The sequence below is a fragment of the Lissotriton helveticus genome, chromosome 11, assembly GCF_964261635.1.
Source record: "Lissotriton helveticus chromosome 11, aLisHel1.1, whole genome shotgun sequence".
Taxonomy (NCBI): Eukaryota; Metazoa; Chordata; class Amphibia; order Caudata; family Salamandridae; genus Lissotriton; species Lissotriton helveticus.
Window position 1 is genome coordinate 1,059,661,445 of NC_136072.1, and position 25,520 is coordinate 1,059,686,964.

Sequence of the window (25,520 nt, forward strand, 5' to 3'; positions counted from 1 at the left end):
CGCCGTGTTCCATCTGTTTCACCTATTAAGTTGCATAACATGGTTTGGGACTGTGGCTTCTAGCCTCTCCATTAAACAACACATTTATTAATGGAGTCGTGTGTAGTAAATGTTATAGACCAAATAGTGACTGGCCTCTACAGATAAATATTGTAGGGGACTGTAGGGAAATCTCCCAACAGCACAATCGATGGAATGAATACACAAAATATTTTAAATGTTGCGTAGAATGCGATTGAGAGGTGTGTGTGTGTGTGTGTGTGTGTGTGTGTATTTGTATATGATATAATTATGAGAAACTTATTAAAATAAAAATAATTTCAAGTAGAATCTTGTTGGGAAATGAAACTCTTTACAGAACGATAATGTTTAAAATCCATTTCACCTGTGCAGGCTGGTTAACGGAATAGGTGTTGTCAAAGATGATCTGCCATGCTTAATTTTAGAAAGTGCATGGATTTACCAGATTTCTATTCTGTATGATGTAGGAAAGGACCTCTCTTTGCTGATCATCCCCACACCCTCCATGTTTTTGGATGGATGCTGCTGGTTGTTCGACTCTATAGTGCACTTGGCCCAGCTGTCCAGACCCCACTGGATCTGCTGTGACCCTCTCCCCCCCAAGTATGTGTGTAATTGGCTAATACCTAATTGGCTCATTTAACTTACTTAGAAGTCCCTAGTATATGATACAAGAGGTACCCAGAGCTAGTAAGTTAAATGGCACTAGTGGACTACATCACGTAATAGGCCTGCCACTTCAGCCTGGTTTGACAACATAAAAACTGTCAACTCTACATGACAAAATAAAGCTTATATGTGTGACAAAATGTGGTCACACATATAAGCCTGTCTTGGGGTTGTTTAGATTTAGGTTCAAGGAGGGTTTCCCTCCGAGGGTTTCCCTCCTTGAACCTAAATCTAAACAACCCCAAGACAGGCTTATATGTGTGACCACATTCACTCCAGCATCTAATGCTATTAAAAAGAGTATGTTAAAACACTGGCCGGTCCTAAACGCCAGCCTGTTGAATCTCGAGCATCCAATGTTTGCTTTTAAGAGGGCGAAGAACATAAAAGACCACTTAGTTCGTGCTTCCCTACCACAACAATCAGTAAAGACTACACTCAATGATGCATGGGGCTTTCCTACTCTTTCAGGGCATGCCAAATGTGGCAGCTGCATCTGCTGCGACTCGACCTTAGAAGGGAAATACTTTGAATATGGCAACATTAAATTTCAAAGAAAATATTTTTCCAACTGTAATTCGCCCAATGTGGTATATGCAATTGTATGTCCCTGTAATCTCATCTACATAGGTCAAACTACACAGAAGATCAAACTAAGGATTGGACAACATCGGAGTAGGATACGCTGCAAGACAGCCAACGCCCCACTTGTGGATCACTATACTGAGAAAGGACACAATGAGAGAGATCTTACGTGGACTATCATAACTATGATAAACCCCCCCCCTAGGGGAGCTGATGTCTCAACATTACTTAACAAGGAGGAACTTCACTGGATTCTGAGGACTAATAGCATTAGGAATGGACTTAATTGTATTGAGGACTGGACCTCTTTGTTATAAGCAGACATTCAGTGATACTCCTTCAAGTACAGAAACCAGATCCTAATGTAACATGTGACTCAATGTGTTGTACTAAATCATGTTTAAAATTGCATAATCTATGTCACTTGCGCCGTTCTTAACACTCCACCACTTTGACTGGTTTTAGCCCCGTGCGCCTATAGCACCACAGTTATTTTCACTGTTTCCCACCTCTCCTTGGTGTTCCAAGATGTCCGCCACCGTAGATAGCAAATTTGACGTTCCAAGATGGCCACGGCCCCTGGACCTAGAGGCTGTTAGTCCTTTGCCTCTTTCCATTACCCAATTTCGGCTCTTAAAACATAAAACAAACTTGGAGTCTCCACTTCACGTCACCCGCTATTCAGCGCGAGCAGGAGCTTCCAGGCCCTGACCATCCTCTGCTATTCAAGTAAGTAACACTGGCAGACCATGTTTGTAAGCACTCCCTTTTAGTTTAAAAGTAGGAGATCTAACCCCAGTATTGAATGCTTTGTATTTTAGGAGGTGCAACTTGGCACCCAGTGGACATATTCATTTAACCAAAAGCCCCCAGTGCGATCCGGCACTCACTCATATTGATATCAGAAATTAAACTTTTCGAGGAAGGCAGACGGCCTAATAATGGTAAATTACTTTTCACTGCGCCGTTTTAAGCACATTCTAAATAATCACATCTGCAAGCCGTTTTTAATATAGTCCTTCTGTCACCTCAGATCTAATGACTGCCGCCACTATTTATGGATCCTAATGTGCGTTCCATTACCGGTACATCTACCTGCTCCTTCAAACGTAAAGATTGTTCATAATTCTGCATCCGACCGAATAGTACAAGGCCAACAGTAGTAACGTAACATTAATGCTTGCTTAGATCATTAATAAATCCACGGCACTATCAGTTGCCGTTTTTAAATTTCACCGCACGTGCATTGCATCGTCCTCCGCCGCCACTTGTGATTCACCACCCTTGAATGATACGCTACTAGCCAACTAGTTCCTGCACCTTTTAAAACTCGCCGCCTTCACTGCTATTACGGCCTCAATCTCCACTACAAACCACTGCGCCACACGAGTACTGTGCGATTTTATCCCAAGTCAAAAGCCACTCGAGGACTGCATGATTGGGTCCCAGTTCAAAAGCAGATATCCTTCACCCTCACTAAAGTCACCTATCAGATGCCTAGCAATTCAGTTTTACTTATTTCTAATTTTTTGTACCTTTCCTTCCCCTTGTTTATTCCCTTGTCAATGTTGATACAGTAATGCGATATAGGCTATACATGTGATTAAGTTTAAGACCACAATGATTTATCTTTTGTCCTGAAGATGATGCTTTATACTGTTGTGAATAGCATCGAAACGTCGTCGACACTAAAAACACCATATGCAATATGATTTTATAATATTGTAATGATCAATGGTGTGTAACTGGTTATCTAAGTCTGTCATAAGTGATTACAAACATACAGACGCATTTTATACCCTGCCTTTGGCCATTCTGTTTTTCGTTGGTTTGTCTTGTGTTCTGTGGGTCACGGCTGTGCCCACTTGTTGTTTAATGTTTTGAATCACAATTAATTGAACCTATATGAAAATAAATTCTTGTCCGGCTGGACAAAAGACATACGATACATTTAAGCGTATGATTATTGTGTTTCTCTATGTTTCCTTCCAAAATAGGGACCATTGTTCTTTAAAATACGTTACTGCCCAAGGTCCCTATGGCATACCTTCTGGGTTTCCCTTGTTTTGTAAAATATCCTATCTATCTGCAGCAGTTATCACCAGAGACAACATGCTGCCTCTCCTGCTAGAAAGTTTGAAGCGCTCCCAGAAACAGGGAACTAAGAGCATTGTTAGTGGGATGAGGTGTGACCTCCTTTAGCTGGAGGCCTACCTGGCTACCTGGCAGTGGCCACAGATAAGATACTACCACTTCAGTGAAGCAAATGGCCATCACACTATTGCCTATCTACTCCTTTGTGTAGGCAGACGGGCTGGCATCTCCTCCAGAGGAGGAAACCCCGTTGCCAAACCAGTTTTCCAGGAGTGGTGGCTCAGTATGCTGGGTATACCGCAGGGATGTGCCCAAAGCTGTACACCAGAAGGGTCCTAACATCTTGATTTTGGATAGAGGAGGTTACCCTGGGATTGTTTGGTGGCTAAACCCCCAGGAAGTGATATAAAGTGGTAAAGGTTGTCTGAACTATTGCTTCATTGCCTAGTGAGTACTATTCTTCCACATAGAAGAAAATTACATAAAAGTGGCACCCCAGACTCACAGGCCACAGTTATCACTACTGGACTGGAAGGAAAACAGAAGGTCTGCCTTGCTGTTTCCTGGACGCAGCAAAGGCTAGACTCCACTTGCGACATCCTAGGGACTAGTTGGCTAGCCTAATGTTCAGCACCAGGGACACAAAAGCTGGAAGAAGCCTGCACTCCCAGAGTCCAGCTGCCCAGAAACACCTGTCCGCTGCTGGATACAGAAGTGCCTGCTAAGAGGCAGAGTCCTGACCTACCCAAGGTGTCCCCAAGTCTATGGAACCCGTGACGGATGTCGAAGTGGACTCTGGTCTTTCTGCAAGAAGGAAAAATTTACCTAGAAGCAACCGCTGAAGACCTCGGGAGACCAGTTGACCAGTGGCAGCTGCACTTGCATTGGACTCCCGCCCCCCTGCACATCGGGACTGAGGCTAGAGACGACCCCATGTGCTCGTAGATACCAGGGTGGCCTCAGGAACACTCAGTACATCTCTGCAGCATCAGCATCTTCAGCATCCTGCATCACCAGCATGAGGACCACTTCTTGGCTGGACCATGTTAAAAGGAGAAAAGTGCACAGAGGACCCTCAGGCTGCTGAAAGTGACGGGTAACTGTCCCCCGTACGCGAGTGGTCCTCATGACTGGCTCTCAAGCCGTTGTGGCTAGTCCTAGAGAATTCTGAAAGGCATTTTAATCCGTTGGCTACAAACCTCTTGCAACAATTAATTGCATCTAAAAGATTTTTTAAAATTTCATTTACCTTGAAAATTTCAAATCTGTCAGTTTCCTCCATAGATTTTTGTCATTTTGGGGCCTCTCTTAAGCTTTAAAGTACATTTTATTTTTTATAAATTGATGTATTCCTACCTGTTATTGTGGTACGTTTAAATGCTTTACTCTTGTTCTCCTGAATAAGCCTGACTGCTCTTTGCCACAGCTACCCAGGACTGAGTTGAAGATTTTATTTTAGAAACCTAAATGAACCTAATAAAGATTATGGCATTATTACATGGCGATATCCCGTAACCACACCACTTAATAATCCACTTTCCTACACATCGCAAATAAAAAAATATCTAACTCACTTGGTCCCCATATGACCCAAAAACTTGATAAAAGGGTAAAGAGTCTCTTATTAGCAAAATTACCAAACAACCAACTAATTAGTGAATGAAATAGTTTGAGCAGTAGCGGACTCTTGTGTGGATGACGGTAGGTAATGGTAACAGTGGAAGAGGAGAGGATTCAACAGCATATATGGTGATGACAAACTTAGACCCCTCTAGAAGATATTTTAAAAGTATTTGTTCAATTTAAAATTGGGTTGACAGAGCTTCTTAAAACAAGGTAGCCTATGATGAGGAGATTCTACAGTTGATCAAAATCTGGTATCTTCATGGGTGACAAATGAATAAGTATGTGAAATAAGAAATTACAGTAGTTGATTTTAGGCGTATATTCATTTTGCTATATAGACCTTTGTTTCCAAGACTTCGGATGGCCATGACTGTTTCACTCCTGAAAATGACTGAAGAAATGTAAGGCATACAAAGGTTTGAATTGACTTGTTGCGATTTGGATGGAAATGTCCTGTTTGTCCATTCCTCTAGATTCATACATCTTCTACTCTTTCCCTGCAGGCCCAGAGGTACATCACGCAACTAAAGAGCCAAATTAACAGCCTGGAGGCAGAGCTAGAGGAGCAGCGCAAACAGAAGCAGAAGGCTCTGGTGGACAACGAGCAACTGCGCGACGAGCTGGAGAACCTGAAGAAACTGCGGCTTGAGAATGAGAAGACCCAGGCTCTCTGCACGGAGGCAGAAAGTAGGCAGCACAATAATCTATCGCTTCAGTGCTTGTTTAAATCTCTCCGTTACATTCAGTAGTCCAGCTACACACATGGGTCACTCTCCCATAGGCTCCCAAAGGCTTTGTGGCATAATGTTGTCCCTGTTGTGGGGGGAATAGGGGGTGGTCTGTTTGGTGCAACTTTGGGCCTAGCAGTCTGCAGACTTGAACACATTGAAAAGTTGGGCTACATAAAGCATTAATACATGCAATAGTAATTCCATTACAACATAGAACTGCTTCTGCATTTAGGTTACATTGCGAAACATAGGGATGGTTTGGAAAAAAGGTTGCTACTGCCTTATTCTGCATTTTCTTTAATTATTTTAAACGTTTTATATAGCGCGAACAAGACCACATATGGGTATCCGCGCGCTTTACAGATTGGCAGTTAAGAAGGTACAATGCAGTGGAAACCATAGCACAACCAGAACAAGAAACAAACATAGCCGATCCTAACAAACATAATAAATCAATAACGACAAGACCTTTGCATGTTTCCTGTGCTGTGTAGCACCAGCGTTTTGCTTGTAATAATGGTCACAGTAACAATGAAGTACTTCCGTAACTGCGGAACATCAGCAGAAATGATAAAATGTCAGCCAGTGCTGCCGACTTTGAAGCTGTGGATCCAGGTTTGAGTCTTGGCGTCGGCTCAACATCCTGTGATTCTGGGAAAATCACATAGGGCCTGATTTAGATGTTGACAGACTGTTCCGCTGTCACAACGGTGACAAATATCCAGTCCGCTGAAATATAAATCCCATAGGATATATTGAGATTTATATTTTGGCGGATGATACATCTGAGACTGATGTGATGGAGAAACCCGTCTACCAAGATCTAAATCAGCCTTTAATCTCCCTGTGCCTATGGATAGCACCTGGATACTCTCACGGGTGATGAGCTGCGCTCTACAAATCAGAGTATTTATTTATCCAGTAACCACACATTTTCGCCCCTCTGTTTTTCTGCAGCGCTCCAAATGACGGTCAGGCGTGGGGAGGGTGATGGGTCAGTTTAGTGGGAATTGATGTAATCTTTAACATCCACTTTATCATTGCGTTCATAAATGTTCTTTGTTTGGTGAAAGGCATTGCATTTGTTTGGATTCTTCTAGCATGCACTTATTCACATAAGTATCTTCTTGTCTGACATGAGGATTGGCACTTGTTTCGATTTATGCTTGATCTGCAACTGTTTTGTGTTTTATACTTTTTGCTTTTGGTGAGGTGAGATGGAGGGGAAAGAGTGGTATCCTCCAATGTTGAGTTTTCTTGATTTTTCCTGACAGAGAAAGCACAATCAACAGAAGTGCGATACACCAAACTTAAAGAGAAGCACGGTGACCTGATAAAAACCCACGCTGACCTCCTAAGGAAGGTATGTGGTGTGCTGCATTGGCCATGCGAGGCGTCCATTGTAATATCTACTGAAAGTCCATCTGCAGAGAAATCTGATTCTTGCTTGATACATTCACAGTAGATTGTGTGTTTCAATGTCCAATTCGATCATAGTTTTAGTGAATGTTTTAGAGGGCATTATCATGATATCATTTGCTGTCACTCATCTTCTGCACCCGGTGCCCTAGTCTCTTACTGAAGGTGAAGCGCAATGACTCAATGCAGTGCCTCCGAATGCTTATTTATGCCTTTTAGGACATGCATGCATGGAGCAGCAATAATTCAATCAACTAAACAATCCCCACAGACAAAAATCTGTGCCATCCTAAATATTGCCTGGAGAAGGATCATGCAGAAATAGAAAGAAAACACACAGCACTTTCTGATTGGCTGGTGGAACATTAATAAATGAAAAGCTGCAGTGGTTTGCAAGCCAGACCTTTATTACCAATTAGAGTGCTCACTGTGAGCCTTTTGATTAGCCAGTTGACAGACTGCAGGATTCTAATAATATATTTGTATTTATACCAAGTCTCTTCTTGAGATTACTTTAAAAGGCTCTGTTTTCCTGAATATTATTCAAACCCCACTGCAAGGTTCTCATCTTTAAACTTATTGCCTAGCGTCATCATTCTGCAGTGTGTAACATAGCAACCTGTTGAATTAGGACTAGGGTTATTTGTTACTAGTTTGTTATTATGCACCAATTGGACTTCCTCTCTCATCTCAACAAAGTTAAGAACCGTGGGTATGAGAGCATTCAAACAATCCCCAAATCAACTATTCTAGGATATGCCACTGAAATCTAATGTGAAAATCTAATGTGGTTCAATAAAGCACATTGTTTAAAACAAGTGTAATAAACACAGGTTCATGGACCTTTCACCAGAGTGTGGTGGAAATAAATTAATAAAACCATGCTTAATGGCTAACGGATTCCATTCTACAATAACATTACGAAAGAAAACAGAGGCCTCACTTGTTTTATCTCACTAGCCGCATGTAACCCTGTGTTGTCTTCACATGGTTACTTGCCATTGTTTACATCTACCACACATGAAAGAAACAGCTTGCTATAAATTGTACTTGCAGATAGATGCTCAGAGTGTAATGTGTTATGTTTTACCATTGTTGAGGGAGGGGCATCATGACGCACTCGGGGCTTTACCTGTTGTGATGGCCCCTGCCTCACTCAACAATGGTAGCATCATATTATACTCTGCACTTCTGAATATGTTCTATTATATATATGAACATATACATGTGTGATTGTAATGTTTCAGTAAAGGTTGAATACTGATAGGGCTCTGGCTTTCTTATATGATCATTGAGGCGTGCAATAATTACCATAGTAACACTCACTCCCTTCACACTGATGCAAATCTCACCATATTTGTGGAGAAAGTGAAATATCATAAATTTTATGTATACAATAGCCAGAAAAAAGGATGCGAGGCAGTCAGCTAGTTTGTGTTGTGCTGTTTAATAACCTAAAGAGGAAAGCATAGTCGTAGACTCTGAGATTTAAATGCAGTAGGAAGCATCAACATTCCAATATCCATGACGGTGGAGAGGGCAGAAGAGAGTGAAAGGCACCTCTTTCCTATAGTGGGTCATTAATAGCCATTCTCATTAGCTCTTTGCCAGGATGGGACTGAAAATCATATTGTTGTGGTGATCATATTTTGGTTGAGATCATATTTTGGTTTAGATCATATTGTTGTGGTGATCATATTTTGGTTTAGATCTGGAGTGGGTGGATGCCGTGCTTCTGTGCTGCTCTCTGACACCAATGTAGAGGCTTGCGATGATTGTCAACGTGTATCTAATCCCTCCATGCTATATTTGCAAGCCTCAACGATTCGGTCTCATGCCACAATGATGTAGCATTAGATGGTTTTCTTTGAAGTGCTGTAAATTATCCTTGTACATAGCTCTTGGCTGGCCCTTTTACACAGTGACACATGCCATCCTGTCAACATTTCGATTCAGCCGTACAACTATTCCTAAAATGTTACCTTCCCTAACTTTAAGGGGTCAACGTAATACTCTTGAGTGTGGCTGCAAGTGGAAAAAGTTATTCACTTCTGCTTATCGTCCTTCAGAATGGATGTGCTTTAAATAGAATGTATTTTCTGAACTACTACGTGTTTACTTTATTTAAGACTTTTGTTTGCCTTTACCATAGAATGCTGATACATCGAAGCAGCTAACCGTGACCCAGCAAAACCAGGAGGAGGTGGCTCGTATCAAAGAGCAGTTAGCTCTCCAAATGGACCAAGTGAAGCGGGAATCTGAAATGAAGGTGGGTTCCGAGCCTGGTCATTTGTGGAGGAAGTCCACTGAGATCCCTCTAGAGAGAGAGAGAGAAAAAAACCTCTTTGTTTTGTTCTGTCATGCCAACACATCACTTTTGAGTCACCTAATAGCAAAGATCTAATAAACGCGCAGAGATAATACCTCTTCTAACCTTCAAAACATTTGTCCGCATCCATTAACTAGTCATGTGTCCATCGAAAGTATTCCAGTGCTCATTCATCAATCCATTTTTAATCTGTTCTTAATACATCTATTTATTCATCAAACCATTCACCCACATTATCTTATTCATTTGAGAAAGCTCTGCAATCATCCAAACACTGATCCACCATGTGGCTCTCATTCATGTATTCATTTGTGTAAGTATTAAGCCAGCATCAGCTTACCCCAACTAATCCAAATATTTATCCAAACATCTGTCTTTCGTTTTTTTTATGGAGTTCAGGGTGGATTGGACTATGCAACCTGTATAATACCTGTAATAAAAGCAGCATAATTGCATAGCCATAAGCACTGATGTCAGCTTTTTGGATATATTTCTAGTTGACGAAACTGAAGGCGAGGTGTCACTACTTAACTAGAGGAACGTATTACGAAGTTCTGTCACCTAGATTATAGCAATTGGACATGTCATGGAGCCTGGTTCAATTCAGTGACATACGTCCCTTGTATGAGGAGACACCGCATTGGCGTGACAAATGGGTACACAGACTTGCTATCTGTGTGCTCACTCTTTGTTCGAACTTTACCTTCGGTCAAGTTGGAGATGGTTTATAGTAGTTCCAACTGTTCATGGCACTGGCAGACTGAGGGTAGACATAGCCTCTACACCTCCCCCCCCCTTTTTGCCATAAACCTGGTAGCTGAATATGTGCTGTGCACTAGTCTCTTGTGCCAATGAGGTCCTAAAAGTTAGTGTTAAAGTCCACAGTTAACAGTAAAAATCCTATCTAGGAAAGGCTCTTCTCTTGAATGAATGGAAAGGCTGGAACATCTTATAGATAAGGTGCATGAGTGGATTTGTTTTTATAGTGGGATCCGTGTGTTTCACTGCTAGGATATGTTGGCAGATTCTTCAAGACCTAAGGACCCTTTGATATTCATATAGAATGTTTCCATGGATACTTGCGATTTCCCGAACATCTATGCCCCTTGAGGGGGGCAAACCAAAAGAAACTTCTTACATTTTTTTAGTGCTATCAATGAATCGCAAGCAATTTGTGCTGTACCAACTGTTTCAAAAACAATTGTTAACTCTCGCTTAAAAGTTACAATTGGCTCCATTATAAAAGTTAGCCTCCTACCTTGGAACCTCACTAATTTGTACCCAGTCGAGGTTCAGACTGAGATTGTGTCTGGAATCCTGATGAGTTTTGATAACCAAATTGTATTCATTTTCAATTGCGTTAACCACACAATCGATAGGTAACAACATGCCAGTGGTATCTCAGTACAGACCATTCCAGGGTATTGAATTTTATTTATTTGCTTGATTGATAAAAAGCATTGCAAATCTTGTAAAAACTGTAGACTTTGTGCTCAGGTGACTGAAGATACTGCCCATGTGCTGTGTCTGTGAAAGCTACTCTGAAAGATCTACGAGTAATTTTACGAAGGAAATTCAGTGAGCGGGAGATAAGGTCATGCCTAGTGGCGGAAGTAGCCTGTTTAACCCGGAAGTACTGTGCAGTGGTAAAATAGCTTCTGAGGGTAGAGAAAAAGGCGTCTGGTCTGGAGTCCGAACGGTAAAGGCAGAAAGTTAGGAATCTGAACAGGCTTCACCCTTGAGGAATGGAAGGCAGAACCTGGGAGACTAGCACAATGCACAAAGCACTTTCAGAATCTGTGTGTTGACCCCCGAATGAGGAAAAGACTAGGTGCAAGATCATTCTATACCGTAAATATCATAGGGTTCTTGCGGACCAGGCACAGTACGTCACCAGAAAAATACACAAACCCACAGTTGAGGAAATATCCGAATGGACTGCGCCAGGTGGATACCAGAACAAGATCATTGTATTGCTATTTGAATGGCTTCAGCCAGACGTAACGCACTCAAGCACTTTATTTTTATTGAACTGAAAGCTGTCGGCGTTGCTATTACTAAGAAAAAACATTAGATATTATTTTATTGTTTCAGCCTAGGGTAAGCAAGGTGGTATTATGCTCAGAGGGGTATAATGAACGCCGCACCAAGCCTATTATGTTTTTTCATCTCATTGGGAAGAGTCTTAAATAAGGGAAACTGAACTGAATCTAGTATGGTTGGGTACAAGGCAGGTCAAATAGAGAAGCCAGCAAGATGCACACTGCAACCTTTGGTATCCTGTTTCTGATTGTAACTAAGTTGAGGCCAGGCGCAGTGGCACTTTAAATTGCAAACTGCACGGTCATTCTTTTGTCAGCCACAGTATTTCTTGGAAATCATGAGCTCTGTAGCTGGGAATGTACCAGAAACGCCACTTCAATAAGGTTGTTAGTGCTGTTGTTTCTGAGAAGAACTTTGATACCAATCTGGTTACTTTAGCCTAGATGAAGGAACGGCGCCATTGCGCCAAGAGGGGTAAAATAGTTGCTTTCTTATTGTTCTTTTTTTTTTTTACTGCATATTTTAAATATTATCGTTTTGGAAAATTGGATAGGTAGGCAGTTTCTTCAAGTTTGGCATTCCAAACCATCGCTGCTTGCCAAAGATGGAGAATTTCAGTTTTTGGCATTCACTGTCCCAATATCTAGTAGGATACCATCTCCCAGTGATCCCAAAGTCATCAACAATACCCAATAAAGCAATTCTTGGGGAATGGTCCACTGGATCCCCAGTTACCCAGGTGAGCATTGCAAATATTTTCTGCCAATACGGTCCTCTGGGGGGTGAGGGGGGGGAGAAAACCCACTCTACATGAAAGAAACAAGCCTTCACCTCCTGACAATGAGTGCAGGCGGCGCCGCTAGTTTGTTGTCATCATAGTCTAATAGGCGTGAAATGCGCCCTGTGGAGGTATTTGAGTTCTGAGAGTCTGGGTGGAATGACCAGTGTTCTAGGAGACAGGCAGGTATCTCTCCAGTCTGATTGGTCAAGGAGGACCAGCCTTGTTACCCATGTTCAGGGTGGTGAGGGAGGTCGGAGAGTTGATGACAAGAGTTTTATGGACCTGCAAGATGCCCCCCTTACCCATGGAATCCATTTGGAGCTTTGCCTTTTGCGTGCTAAATTCAGGTATGTCTTGAAGGCCGGTAGGGAATTGAACGCATGTCGTAGTTGTATGTAGTTGAATAACTGACATTTGTGTAAAGAGACCTTGGTTTAGAGCTCTTCGAAGGATTTAAGGTGGGATACCTGCCTGTCATTACTCCCCCCGCCCCCCCCTCTTCCCCAGTGAGGAGATGCCAATGACATCCCATTTCTCAAAACCTCTAGGGACCACCGAGCATTGTAACCACTTGCCTTTACACATTGGAGTCTCTAGGGTGATCCAACGGTCCCAGTCAGTCCATCTCAGTGCAGAGCGCCACGACTAGAAAACCTCCTTAGTGATGTCCAGGAAGGATTGAGGAATAAGGTCTGCATAGAGCAGACCTAGAATATTGCTCTGTCCCACCCGTGCTATTTCCAAGCATAATGCTGGGTCGTGTCAACCACCACTCAATTATTCGTTTGCCACCAGAGGTTTTGAGGCCCAATAATACATAAGAGTGTCCTCAATGCCCATCTTCCTGTCATACGGTGATCGGAAACGTTTGCCAAAGGCTATTCTGGACGGTTGGTTGAACCAGAAGAAAACACAGATTTTAGTGAACATTGTAACCATAGCCAGGGTTTGGTCTATACTTTGAAACGGAGAAGGAAATAAAAGAAATTCAAAGATATTGTAGTCTGCACAAAAAAAGTGTGTTAAAAAGTGTTTTTAACAAAGTAGCTAAACATCCACTCATGTTTGTACAAAAATGTATGCTAGGAGAATGGGTCCTAATTTTGGTTACCCTATGCTTGCTACTGTCAGAGGGCCTAGTGCAGCCATGGATGCTTACTAATAGCAGCAAATGCAAAGCTCCCCTTAATTGTCCTGCATCAAGAGTCCAGTCAGGCATTTTCCACTGTGTTTGCATTGATAACTCCAGATTTATATGGCTCGGGTAGTGAATCGAGCCTACTTGGGGAAATGAAGTGGTTGTTTGAAGACATCGAATGAGGATCATAAAATTGACACATTGGAATGACTCTCTGCACCATATTGGAGTGGTAAAGGACTGAATATAGAAAAGAGCTGACATTTTAAATGTATGTTATTAGAGGAACTTGGGTATTTACAAGAAAAGTCTCCATTCCCTGCAAGAGACTTATAAACTTGGAAGCACCAATCTCGAACAGGGACAAGTGTTTGGTTTAAGCTCTTACGTAAAGCCTTCAATGCCCACATTAAGAAATCCAATAGTTTTCTTTTGTTTACCGAGGTGTACAGGGACAAAGCAAGTAACCATGGGACCTGCTTTGTCCCTGTATATATAAACGGCTGCTTAGGTTGTGAAGAATCTGTCAGCATACCCAAGCAGTATAATTGACCCCATGTTGAAACATGCAGACTCCATTATAGCTCAGGGACGCTCATGTACCATGTTTTAACATGTGCATGGATACACAATCGTTAAAGCCAAAGAGTTTTCCTTAGACACATTTTTAACTATTCATTAACAAATTTAGTGGTAACTTTGAGGATGCTCATAGGCACATGAAGTTAGCCCTGTTCCCACATTCAGCCTGCAGGTTTATTGCAAAAGGGGCAGTGTAGAAGGACTTTCCTTCCTGCAGAACACCAGCACCATGAACTGGTGGAACTACTCTGAACTGTCTCCAGCTTGACCATTGGTAGGGTCCTAGCAAAGAGAGATCATACCGATGACACATTTGTGTACGCATAGGTCACTCCCGCGAGGTGTCTCTTCATAGAAGGGGTGTAGCAGTCGCCACAGTATTAGAATTGAACCGTGCTCCATGGTATACCTAATTGCTATGATCTAGTTGACTGAACTTCGGAATCATTTTCTCCATTTTGGTAGCAAGAGATGCATCACATTATGTTAGTTCACCTAGAAATGTATCCAAATAACTACAAATCGTGTTTAGGTCTTTGCTGTTGTGTGCTTTGTCATTCATTCATTTAAGATACAGGCAGGGGGCCATGGAACCGGAAGCAATCTTTTTCATTTGTATTAATATATACAGCAAAACATTCTTGCCTCCTCCATCCCACTTTCTGTAAAACTGATCTGGGCTTTCAGTGTTCCAAATATGTGCCCAAAACCCGTCTTGTTCATGTGTGCGATCGTCACAATGTTCATGTTTCGCCTGTCTCTCATTCACTTAACATAGTTCATTGACCAAATGCAAATTTACATTATTCATGCAAAATAGGCGGATGAGGCCACTCATCAAAACAGTCAATCATCATTTGTTGAGGGGTTCGGTTGAGCTAAGCATTCAATAAGCAATATGCTCCCCATTCGTTGTTGAATGCATCAAAACATTCATTGAACATCTATCGTAATCACCTAGGAAAGAAGAACTTTGTACCACTTAACAAAGCAGACATCCAACGCTCATCTCTCACTCATGTTTCACATGGCTGCAGTGCTGCTAAATCCCATCTTCAGAATTTTACAGGGCTGCTGTTTTTCCAGTATTATCCTGCATTGTCTTTTATCAAATTCATTCCTGTTTAATTTTCCTTTTCATTCATTGTGTTTGTCTGATTGCACAGCTGGAGGATCAGAGTTTTCAATTGGAGCAGCTGAAACGAGACCTGGAGTCCAAGGTGGCCGAGCTGACGCGGATCCAGGAGACGCTGAACAGTTCTGAGCAGGTACACAACAAGCTGGGAGCTATCTGTACTGCCTGCTGAGAGGCTGCAGGTCACAGGGACCACTCCTGGTGGACACTTCTCTGACCATGATATCAGGGAGGCAGTCTGTGTTGTTTGCTGTGGTATCTTTGTCATAGAGACAGGCTTGTGCATGCCCCCATGAGCATGCTCTGAGCTGGTACATACCGGGTTTGGAGGCATTCTGCACTTGCTGCTGAGGGGCTGAAGTCACAGAAACCAAGACTGCCAGTTCCTTTACTAAGCATGTTCTGAATTTGAAAGGCTATTGTTTTTTTAATTCATGTGTTTTTGTTTTAACAAGCTGTACATTATATACATCTCAAAATAGTAAGTTTGCAGCAACGCCTCAGACTGTTACACACTGTGCGTCAAATGACACCACTGAATTAAAAACCCCAAGTCAACTGTTGTGATGCTTACTCACAATTGTGTCCAACTTCTGCAGTAAGCGTTTTACTGATTTGTCTGCCTGTGTCCTAGTCTTCTTCCATTAAGCCTTTTCGTCCCAACCAAGTAGGCTAAATCCATGCCCCCACTGCCCGCCTCCCCTTTGCAAGTGTAGGCATTGAGTTGTATTAACTCTTCTATCCTATTCATCACTTCCCATTGTATAGTTCTGTGCAATTGAACCCTTATGTCTTATTAACGCCGGTCTAGCGTATGGAGGATCAGTCAGCTCCTCAACATTTCTGCCTAGTTTGCAAGGTTGTTAGCGGCCCTCTCATCTTTCTTTATGATTCTAATGTGTGCTGTTCTTCCGCTAGAGCCCACTTTAGCGGGAAACAACCATTACAACGCAACTTTTACAACGCACTACCATTACAACGAAACTTTTACAACGCAAAAACCATTACAACGCATGTATTTACAACGCATGTTTTTACAACGCAGGTACCTTTACAACGCATACCATTACTGTGGAAAAGTAAATTTTGCCATGTTCTGTGTCCCTACGTGTCATCCATCATATGTTATGTGTGCATGATTAAATATGCATATGTATTCCCCATGTTCGATTAATGACGCAATTACAGTTGTGTCCACCTCTAGTATGCCAGTTTCCAGTCCTCGTGAATACTACGAATAGCAGGCCTATGTAAAGCTACGTTGCCACGTTTCTCAGTGTGCACGTTATTCTATTATAAAATCCCCGTTTCTAGGCCTCAAAAGGGCCTGGACACCAGATTCAGCTCCTGTCTCCTGAAGCCTCGCTGAGGAGCGATACAGCCCCCACCTGTATCCTCGACCCTTCACTTAATTCCTGCCTCGCAGTGCCCGGCTCAGCCTGGCTCAGTCTCTGAGTCTGCCAAAAGTATGTTATAGTTCCAGTTATCAGTTCAGTCCTCCTTCTCTGCATTCCTAAGCTACTGAACTGCATCAATAGTTTCCGTCATTGTCTAGCCTTCACGTCTCCACGTTAGAGAAATACTGCATTTAATGGTCATTTAATATTCTTCATCACGCACTACATGTAGAATAATGCATGGTCCAGTCTTAGAATCAAGTTAGCCTTTCCTCTCCTGACTTCTAGTTTATATCAACATGTTCTCTAAACATCAGATACTAGATACTGTTTAGGTACATGTCGCCCTGACTCTCCAGACTTCAGTCTCTGCTCCTAGCACAGAGTTCATAGCCCCCAGCTTCTCCTAGTGATACGTCATTGCCAGTTTGCGCGCACCATCAGGTTAGAGGTCCCGGCTCCTTAGGTAGCCCCCTCCATGGTTTCCGCCCCATTCATGACATATTCTGTTATGTTTGCATCACATGTCCATGTATACGCCCAGTTACACCTACTTTCGCCCTTATCTTTCGCGACTGCTACGCGTCACGCCTTCTGCTCCACCCACTGCTACGCCTACTGCAATGTAATGCTATGTGTTTGCGTTATGTATATATGCTCATGTATTGTTATTAAAAGTCAGCGCGCTCATCCCAGACCCAGCCCCAGCAGCTGCTGGGCCCTGTCATCCTATTCCTATGCAGGTTGTCCTGTTCCTGTCCTTATGCTGTATTAAACCTGCAAAACTCCTACTACCTCGAATCTTGACTCTTATTTATTGAGCTATCTGTTATGATATATGTCTAGTCAAAAAGAGAGGTATTATTTATTTATTTACCACATAATGGCGCCCGAATAGGGACTTGCCCTTTCCCCACGCGTCGGTGAAGCCACGCCGACCCCCTGACCCTCTGCAGTCGTGACGGAACTCTTCTGTGCACCGGCAGATATTTCTGCTTCAAGTATCCCTCAGGCCCACGGAGGAGACGGAGGAGGCGGTCCAGCATCCAAACGAGACGGTGGAGGAACGCGGCGAGTCCCGACCAGAGCCCAAGCCAAGAGTCCAAGGTCCGAGGTATCCGGAGGCCCACCCGTAACTGAAGTCCGAAGTTCGTCGTCCGTCGTCGTAGCAGTCCAGTCCAGTCCGAGGCTTTCCGTTCTTGCTGCCCGGTGAGTACCATTACTGGGGTAGTATCTAGACAGGGTCAATCTAAATTGACTCTGGTCCGTGGGTTGGTGGTACACAGACTCACAAACGAAGTGTTCATCTAGGTGGATACGGGTCTTGATGCGTCCCTTTATGGGACCGGTATGTTCCGTACTGTTTCAGCAGTGCATCCAGTAACTCTAAGTCTGTTCCGTTCTCGAGAAATTCTTGTGTTTCTGTTCTCAGTATTCCAGGTAATATTCTGTCCGAACTGTTATGTTATGATGTTGTTCAATGTATTTCCAATGTCGTGGTATGCCTGAATTGTTCTCCAAATTGTTATTGTTTCTCGTGTATTGTATTGTGTTCCGATTCAAGTTTACAATGTCTCTCTTTTCGAGATTACGTCAGCTAAAAACTAGAAAGGGTTTGTTAGAAGAAGCAGTTCCTGTCCCGCCGAGGGACAGTCCAGGTCACTTTATGTATCAGAAGCATGGCATAAGCGCCATATTGTATCTAGATTTATGGGTAGAGTATACCAAACAGTTAGAAGAAAAGTATAGATGGCCCGTATCGGGTACATGGGATGCCGAGTGCATCATGCGAGTAGAAGAGGCATTATGGAAAAAGAAAGCCAGACAGTCACAGAAAGATGCCATCGAGTTATGGCGTAAAGAATCTCATAAAAGAACTGAAAAGGAAATCAGAAAGTCAGAATTAAGTAGAGAATCCTTAGAACGAGCACAAGAAAAAGAACTAATCGAGATAGGTGAACAAGTCAAAGCCGAACAGTCAGACAGACAGAGGCATGCCCTTATTAGGGGTATGTATCCTCTCCTTGCCGAGGGCTTGCCAAAAGCGACCCCAGAGGCATCCAGTAATTTCCCGCCACCATTAGTTCCGACCAAGCTACGTCACAAACAGACCGCAGCTGATATTTTTATTTCGTCCTATTTGGACGACACAGTCCCAGAATATGCAAATCCTGTTCGCGCTCCACCAGTCCCTTTAAATCAGGCACTTCCCGCTCCTCCAGACACCGGAGTACCTGTTACGGTACCCCCGGTCCAGTCCGTCATACAAGTCCAGCCTACATTTCCATTTCCCACTCTGCCAGGACGAAGAGCCTCAGTAGACCTAGACTCCAGTTTAGGGGCCGCAGGGGGAGGTACTCCTCAAACCCCGCCGCCACACAAGCGTTTAACGTTAGCCGAATTACATGCACAAGCGTCACAGCGTACGCCCAGACATCAGACTGTAGCAGAAATAAGAAAATCCCTTGCCGAATGCGGCTATGATCCAGTCCCAGGCGAGGATAATATGGTTTTATATTCATTCCGCGTAAGAAAGGTGGCCGAGTATCTAGTCACCTTACCGAATATGAAAGAAGATCTAGACAGAATATATCGTTTCATCCGTACAGGGGATGATCCAGAAAGTATTAGCGAGGCCATGTCTCAAAGGAAAGCCGAGATCCAGCTCATGATATTAAAGTTTCTGATCAATTGTCTAATAAGAGAACAAGATTACCCGTCTAAAGATCCGGCCGAAATGAAAACCCTGACAAGGTGGAGTGATAATATAGCCGAGGGTAAACACAAGACCGTCGGTGCTATGGAGAGTATGTACAAGAAAATCCGTAGAGAAATAATAAAGATACACGAACAACGTAAAGCAGCACAAGTAAGCGAGAAAGAAAGTAACTCTGATACTGAAGAGGTAGAGGACGAGAATCCCGCCAGAATAGCGTATGTAGGAAAATCTAGATTTCCAGATCGCCATTTACGCCTAGAACACAAGTCTACTTTCCATCATCCAGCACCAGAACAAGGTTCTCTAGAACAAGTGTTTCAAGCTACCGATCACATTCTGAAATCACGAATCGGTTACAGTGAGTTAAGTACTATGCATGAACAAGAACTAGCCCGATCAGCAGTCCGATGGATTACTGATTCTACCACTTTTCCAGACGAAATAGTGGCACAAATGTTTCTGAAAATGCCCCCAGCCGAACAGCGACTGGTGGGTATGTATATGATCCAGCACCTCATTACTCTGTATGAGGGTCAGCACTCTGATCCAGGTCCGTTACATGATATCCTGAACGAGTTACTCCAGTATAGATGGAGAGGTCTAGGTACCGATTTAATTAGTGGCATTCTAGAACAGCGCCACAAATATAGAACGTTTCTGAACCCGCATTTTGTTCATGCCTCACCTCCAGAAAGTAAACCATTTTACATGGAGAGACAGAATCCGTTACGAGAAGTCCACCCAGTTAAAGGAACGGGTGGCGAAATGCAGCGAGTGTTTGTATACACTCCGATTACAAAGATGGAACTCCTCGAGATGAAGAAATTAATTCCCTGTCATGACAAAGATCCAGCAGGGTTCCATAGAGAATTAAAAGACATGCTCCGTATGGGAGAATACACATACCCAGATATAATTAAAATGTTAAAGGTTCTGCTGCCCGCAGGGGTGTATGAAAAGCTCAAGGAAAAAGAATGGGAGGTGGGAGAGAAAAAGATCGATTGGGCAGTTCTAGAAGCCGAAGACAAGGCACGAGTACCAGGTACCGGCCTTGGAGATAAATGTAAAGAATTACCAGAATTATTGATTCAAGTTTTACCCAGATTATTGACAACTAGAAAAGAAGACTGGGATGCAATCTCAGCCTGTAAACAGAAGCAAGATGAGGATATTAGTGATTTTTATTCTAGATTTGAAAAATGTTTTAGCATCAACAGTGGCCTCAAGACAAGTAGTGAGTCATACCCTCATCTCTTTGTTACTAAATTAGTCGAGAATTCAAGCCCACAGATTAAGAATCGAGTTTTGAAAGTCGAAAGTACCTGGCAAGCTAATACCCCGTCCCAGATGTTGCAAATGCTTCAGTATCATCAGAATAGAATCAGAGAAGAGCAAGAACACGAAAGAAAACGTATGAAAGACACGAAAATGAAAGTACTAGTTGCACAATCTGTCCCTCAAGACAGTCAGAAGAGGGGTCCGAATCAAGCCAGTCATCCTGCAGCTCCCGTTAAAGGGAATTGCAATTATTGTAAACAGCCAGGTCATTTTATAAATGAGTGTACAGTTCTGAAACACAACATAGCTACTGGTAAGACTAAAGAAAGACCACGTCCGCCTAGACAAGGACAAGTTTCACAGATTCCTCAGCCACAGAATGCACCACAGACAGTTACCGCACCGCAGCCTATTGCTGCAACACAGCATGTTACATCACAGATGTACCAGTATGCACAGTCTGAGTATCCAGAGTACCAGCAGTATTCATGAAACAGCCTAGAGAGGGAGGTAGGCTTGCCTCTCATCGAGATACCTGTAGATCAAGAAGGTCCCTATGTTCATAGTCAAGTATTAGGGAAAGACAGAAAGTTTTTGATTGATACAGGGGCAAGTAGGACCACAATTAGTCATGCCGAAGTTCCAGGGGCTCCGCTCTCAGGCTCAAGAAATGTTTCCCTTGGATTTTCAGGAAAACCTATCGTAAATGAGATTTCAAAGCCAGTTACTCTAGAAGTAGGTCCATTGTCCCGCACTACTGATCTGTTACTTACTAAGTCATGTCCAGAAAACCTATTAGGCATTAAGACACTGAAAGAGTTAGGTGCAGTTATATGCTGTTCCCCAGAGGGAATACGATTGTTCCTACGTGACTTTAAGGGTCACTATGTATTACGAGATTTTGATTCAAGACTGTCTAATGTTCCGCAGCATTTATGGGCGCAAGGTCCAACTGATGTAGGTTACATGCAAATCACACCCTACCGTGTGACTCTCAAGCCAGGTGTAGTGTTACCACGAATCAGACAGTACAGATTGCCACCTGAGGCTGTAGCAGCCTTATCCAAAATTATTGACGAGCTCATGGCTCAAGGAGTGGTTGTAGAAACTGACTCCAATGTATGTAATTCTCCGATCATTCCAGTCATGAAACGTACTGATCCAAATGCACCCCCAGTATATCGATTAGTGATTGACCTACGAGAGCTTAATAAATGTATTATTCCGCAGTACCCAGTTGTCCCAGACATCTCTTCCCTATTGACAGCCATTGATTCCGAAGCCACGTTCTTCAGTGTCATAGACCTCAAGAACGCATTTTTCAGTGTTCCTATTCATCCAGACAGCCAGTTCCTTTTCGGATTTTGTTTAAATAGAAGGAGCTATATGTTCACACGAGCTCCTCAAGGTTTCACAGAAAGTCCTAGTATTTACAGTCAAGCACTCAAGAGACAACTAGACAACATTCACATGCCAACTGACACTGCCCTGCTCCAGTATGTCGATGATCTACTGATCACAGCCCGTTCTGAACGTGCTTGCGAGCGAGCATCCCTTACAGTTTTGTATTTCCTAGCCGAGATGGGGCACAAGGTGTCCCCTTCTAAGCTTCAATTCTGTGTCCAGCAAGTGGTCTACTTAGGACACTTACTGTCCAAGAGGGGTAGGCAGTTGACACCAGACCGTATCCAGTTAATAGCGAGTCTTCCTCAGCCCAAGACCCAGAAGGAGGTACGTGCTTTTATCGGCCTCACTTCTTACTGTAGACAATGGATTCCTCAGTATGCATTTCTAGCCAAACCACTGATACGGTTAACGACACAGGAGGCAGCCGTATCGACTGTCCTCCCTTGGACATCTGAACATACACTTAGTTTCAATGAGTTAAAGAAAGCCCTATGCCAAGCTCCAGTTCTAGCGACACCGAACTACAGTAAGCCTTTTACACTTTTCGTTACTGAACGTGAAGGTACAGCATTATCTGTTCTCACACAAGATCAAGCAGGACAATACAAGCCTTGTGCTTATTTTTCGAGCACATTAGATCCTGTAGCCCAGGCTCTGCCTGCGTGCCTCAAGTCAGTTGCAGCCACAGCACTAGCTATCAGACAAAGTGATTCCATAGTCTTAGGACATACCTTGACAGTACAAGTTCCACACTCTGTGGAAGTTCTTTTAAACCGAACACAAACTCAGCACTTGACAATTGCACGTTTAACAGGTTATGAATTGACACTGTTCCAGCCACACATAGAAATCAGACGCTGCAACATTTTAAATCCTGCTACACTGTTACCATCAGTTAATTCAAATTCTGCCACACATGACTGTGTGGAAGTAGTTAACATTACGACAAAGCCAAGACAAGATCTGACAGATATTCCGTTACCAGATCCCGACCTGACACTTTATGTGGATGGTTCATGTATGAGAACAAATACAGGAGAACTAGTCGCTGCGTATGCAGTGACTACTGACACTAAAGTTATAGAGACACACCGTATTGATACCCTGTCCGCTCAAGCAGCAGAGCTAGTTGCTCTGACACAAGCCTGTATACATGCCAAGAACCAGAGAGTTAATGTTTACACAGATTCACGCTACGCATTCGGAGTTGTACACGACTTCAGAGTGCTCTGGCAGGAGAGAGGTTTCATGACTTCTCATGGAACCACGATTCAGCATGGTCTCCTTATTCAAGCTCTGTTAGATGCCATACACTTACCGACATCCATTGCCATCATGAAGTGCAAAGCACATACGAAAGTTACTGACATTATTTCCCAAGGTAATGATCTAGCAGATCGCACAGCCAAGCTTACAGCACAGACTCCAGACATTCAAGTTAATCCGACACAGACACATGCTCCAGATCCGACTACATGTATGACAGTTAAGGACCCTACACAAGATGTCATAGATATCCAGTTACATGCTACTCCCGAAGAAATCAAGAAATGGTCCGAACAAGGAGGGGTCCAGACAGATCAAGGATGGTTAACGAAGGGTAGAGCCACATGGTTTCTCCCCGACTCTATGGTTCAAGTCATTATTAATACCGCACATAGTCCAGCACATTTAGGAGAAAAAGCTATGTTAGACAGTATCCAGAACATTTGGTTCAACAAGCATTTACGAGCTGCAGCCAAGCAGAAAGTCCGTACCTGTATGATATGTTGTCAGTTTAATCCAGGTAAAAGTGTCCCGGTGGAACAAGGTGGTTTCCAGCCCCCTGACCACCCTTTTGAAGTCCTCCAGATGGATTATATTCAGATGGAGCGATGTCGAGGTTTCAAGTATGTCCTTGTAGTTGTATGCGCTTTGTCCAGGTGGACAGAAGCATATCCAGTCCCAGATTACACAGCCATGACCACTGCCAAGCAGTTGGTTCGTGAATTCTTCCCTCGTTATGGACTCCCTAGAGTCGTATATTCTGACAACGGCCAGCCATTCTCATCTGAACTCATGAAGCATGTTTCCCTTTTGCTAGGGTACCAGTGGAAGTTCCATTGTGTACGCCATCCTGAAGCAGCCGGTCTCGTAGAGAGACATAACCAGACCCTGAAAATCCGTATTGCAAAAGTGTGTAAAGAAAAAGGTGTGGACTGGCTAGTAGCTCTGCCAGTCGCTTTGTTTTATATGCGCATGGTCGCACATTCCAGATCAGGTCTGTCCCCGTACGAGGTCGTTTTCGGCCGCCCCCCTAATATGTGGGGTACTCCTAGACCCCGAAGTATTACCGATGTTTCAAGTAATATGCTGACAGATTACCTAGCTTCCTTGATGTCTGCCCTCAACTCATGTCGTTCACAGGTTGCTGCCGCATTTCCAGACAATACCGAGGTGGCACCGCACGAAATCGTTCCAGGATCCATGGTGATGGTCCGCAACTTTGACAGATCAAGTCCGCTGGAACCTCGTTGGAAAGAGCCCCGACAGGTCCTCCTCACCACCCGTACAGCCGTGAAGTTGGAAGGACGCAAAGGCTGGGTGCACCTTTCTCATGTCAAACTTTTTAATGGACTGAAACCCGTCTTAAAGAACATTTCCCAGGATTTGAAGGATTGCCAAGGCATTGTTCTCAAGGACTGTCCCGCAAAAGACATTGCTACAACCCCTCCCCTGTTAGAGAAAACTCCACAACAGGAGTACAAGCTAAAACTCCGGTCTAGTAAAATAAGTCAGTCAGTTTGATTGTCTAAGTCCTCCCCTAGGTGAAACGGTTAGACTGTTTCTGACATGTATAAAATAGACCCCCATAGTGAGAGAGTTAGTCAAAACTCAATCCGATGTATCGTTTTTCTATGTTTCATATTGTTTTCCAGCCTTATGATTTCCTGCACCAGTTATGCATTTTACCTATGTTTCCCAGTTTCACATGTAAATAAGTCTGCTAATGCTACAGTAGAGCACACGTTTAGTGACCTGCCCCCTCATGAACTCTCTTACCGCCTCGCTATGCGAAATAACTCATTTATCCGCATGTTACATTACTCACACCAGTCCAGCAATACCACTAATTGTTGGGTGTGTGGTCGACTCCCCCCTTTCCAGACACCGAAGGGAGTTCTGCCACTTTTTCCTTATCCATTTTCACATAATGGTTCGTGTGGAGCATGGTCCACGTTAACGTCATCCTCAACAGATATGTCTTTTCTTAACAGTACATGTTTTCCAGACAAGCAAGGTCTTCCCCACAGAACAGGTTTAGATCTAGAAAATGAAGTATATAATCTAGGAAACTATTCTTCGAATTTCATGGTCCTGAATGTTCAGTCTGATACTACTCCAGACTTACCTGCTATTTCAGTACTACCAGTCAAAGGCGAATTATGTGTCCGAAATAATGGTTCCGTACATGTAGGACATAGTGATTGTACTACTATTGTCAAGTATAGTGACAGTGGGAAATCTATTTTCAAAGCTTCACGTCATTCTTATTTTATTTGTGGTCAAACCGCATATGTTCGTTT

At 43.2% G+C, this 25,520-nt stretch overlaps 1 protein-coding gene across 1 annotated transcript in view; it reads left to right on the forward strand.

Annotated features, from left to right (window-relative positions):
- HIP1R (huntingtin interacting protein 1 related) overlaps positions 1–25,520 on the forward strand; it is a 482,407-nt gene that overhangs the window by 268,670 nt on the left and 188,217 nt on the right. The window contains exons 14-17 of the mRNA XM_078667577.1: positions 5,499–5,682; positions 7,001–7,089; positions 9,298–9,414; positions 15,185–15,286. Coding sequence (XP_078523703.1) covers positions 5,499–5,682; positions 7,001–7,089; positions 9,298–9,414; positions 15,185–15,286 — 492 coding nt within the window. The remainder of the gene's footprint in view (positions 1–5,498; positions 5,683–7,000; positions 7,090–9,297; positions 9,415–15,184; positions 15,287–25,520) is intronic.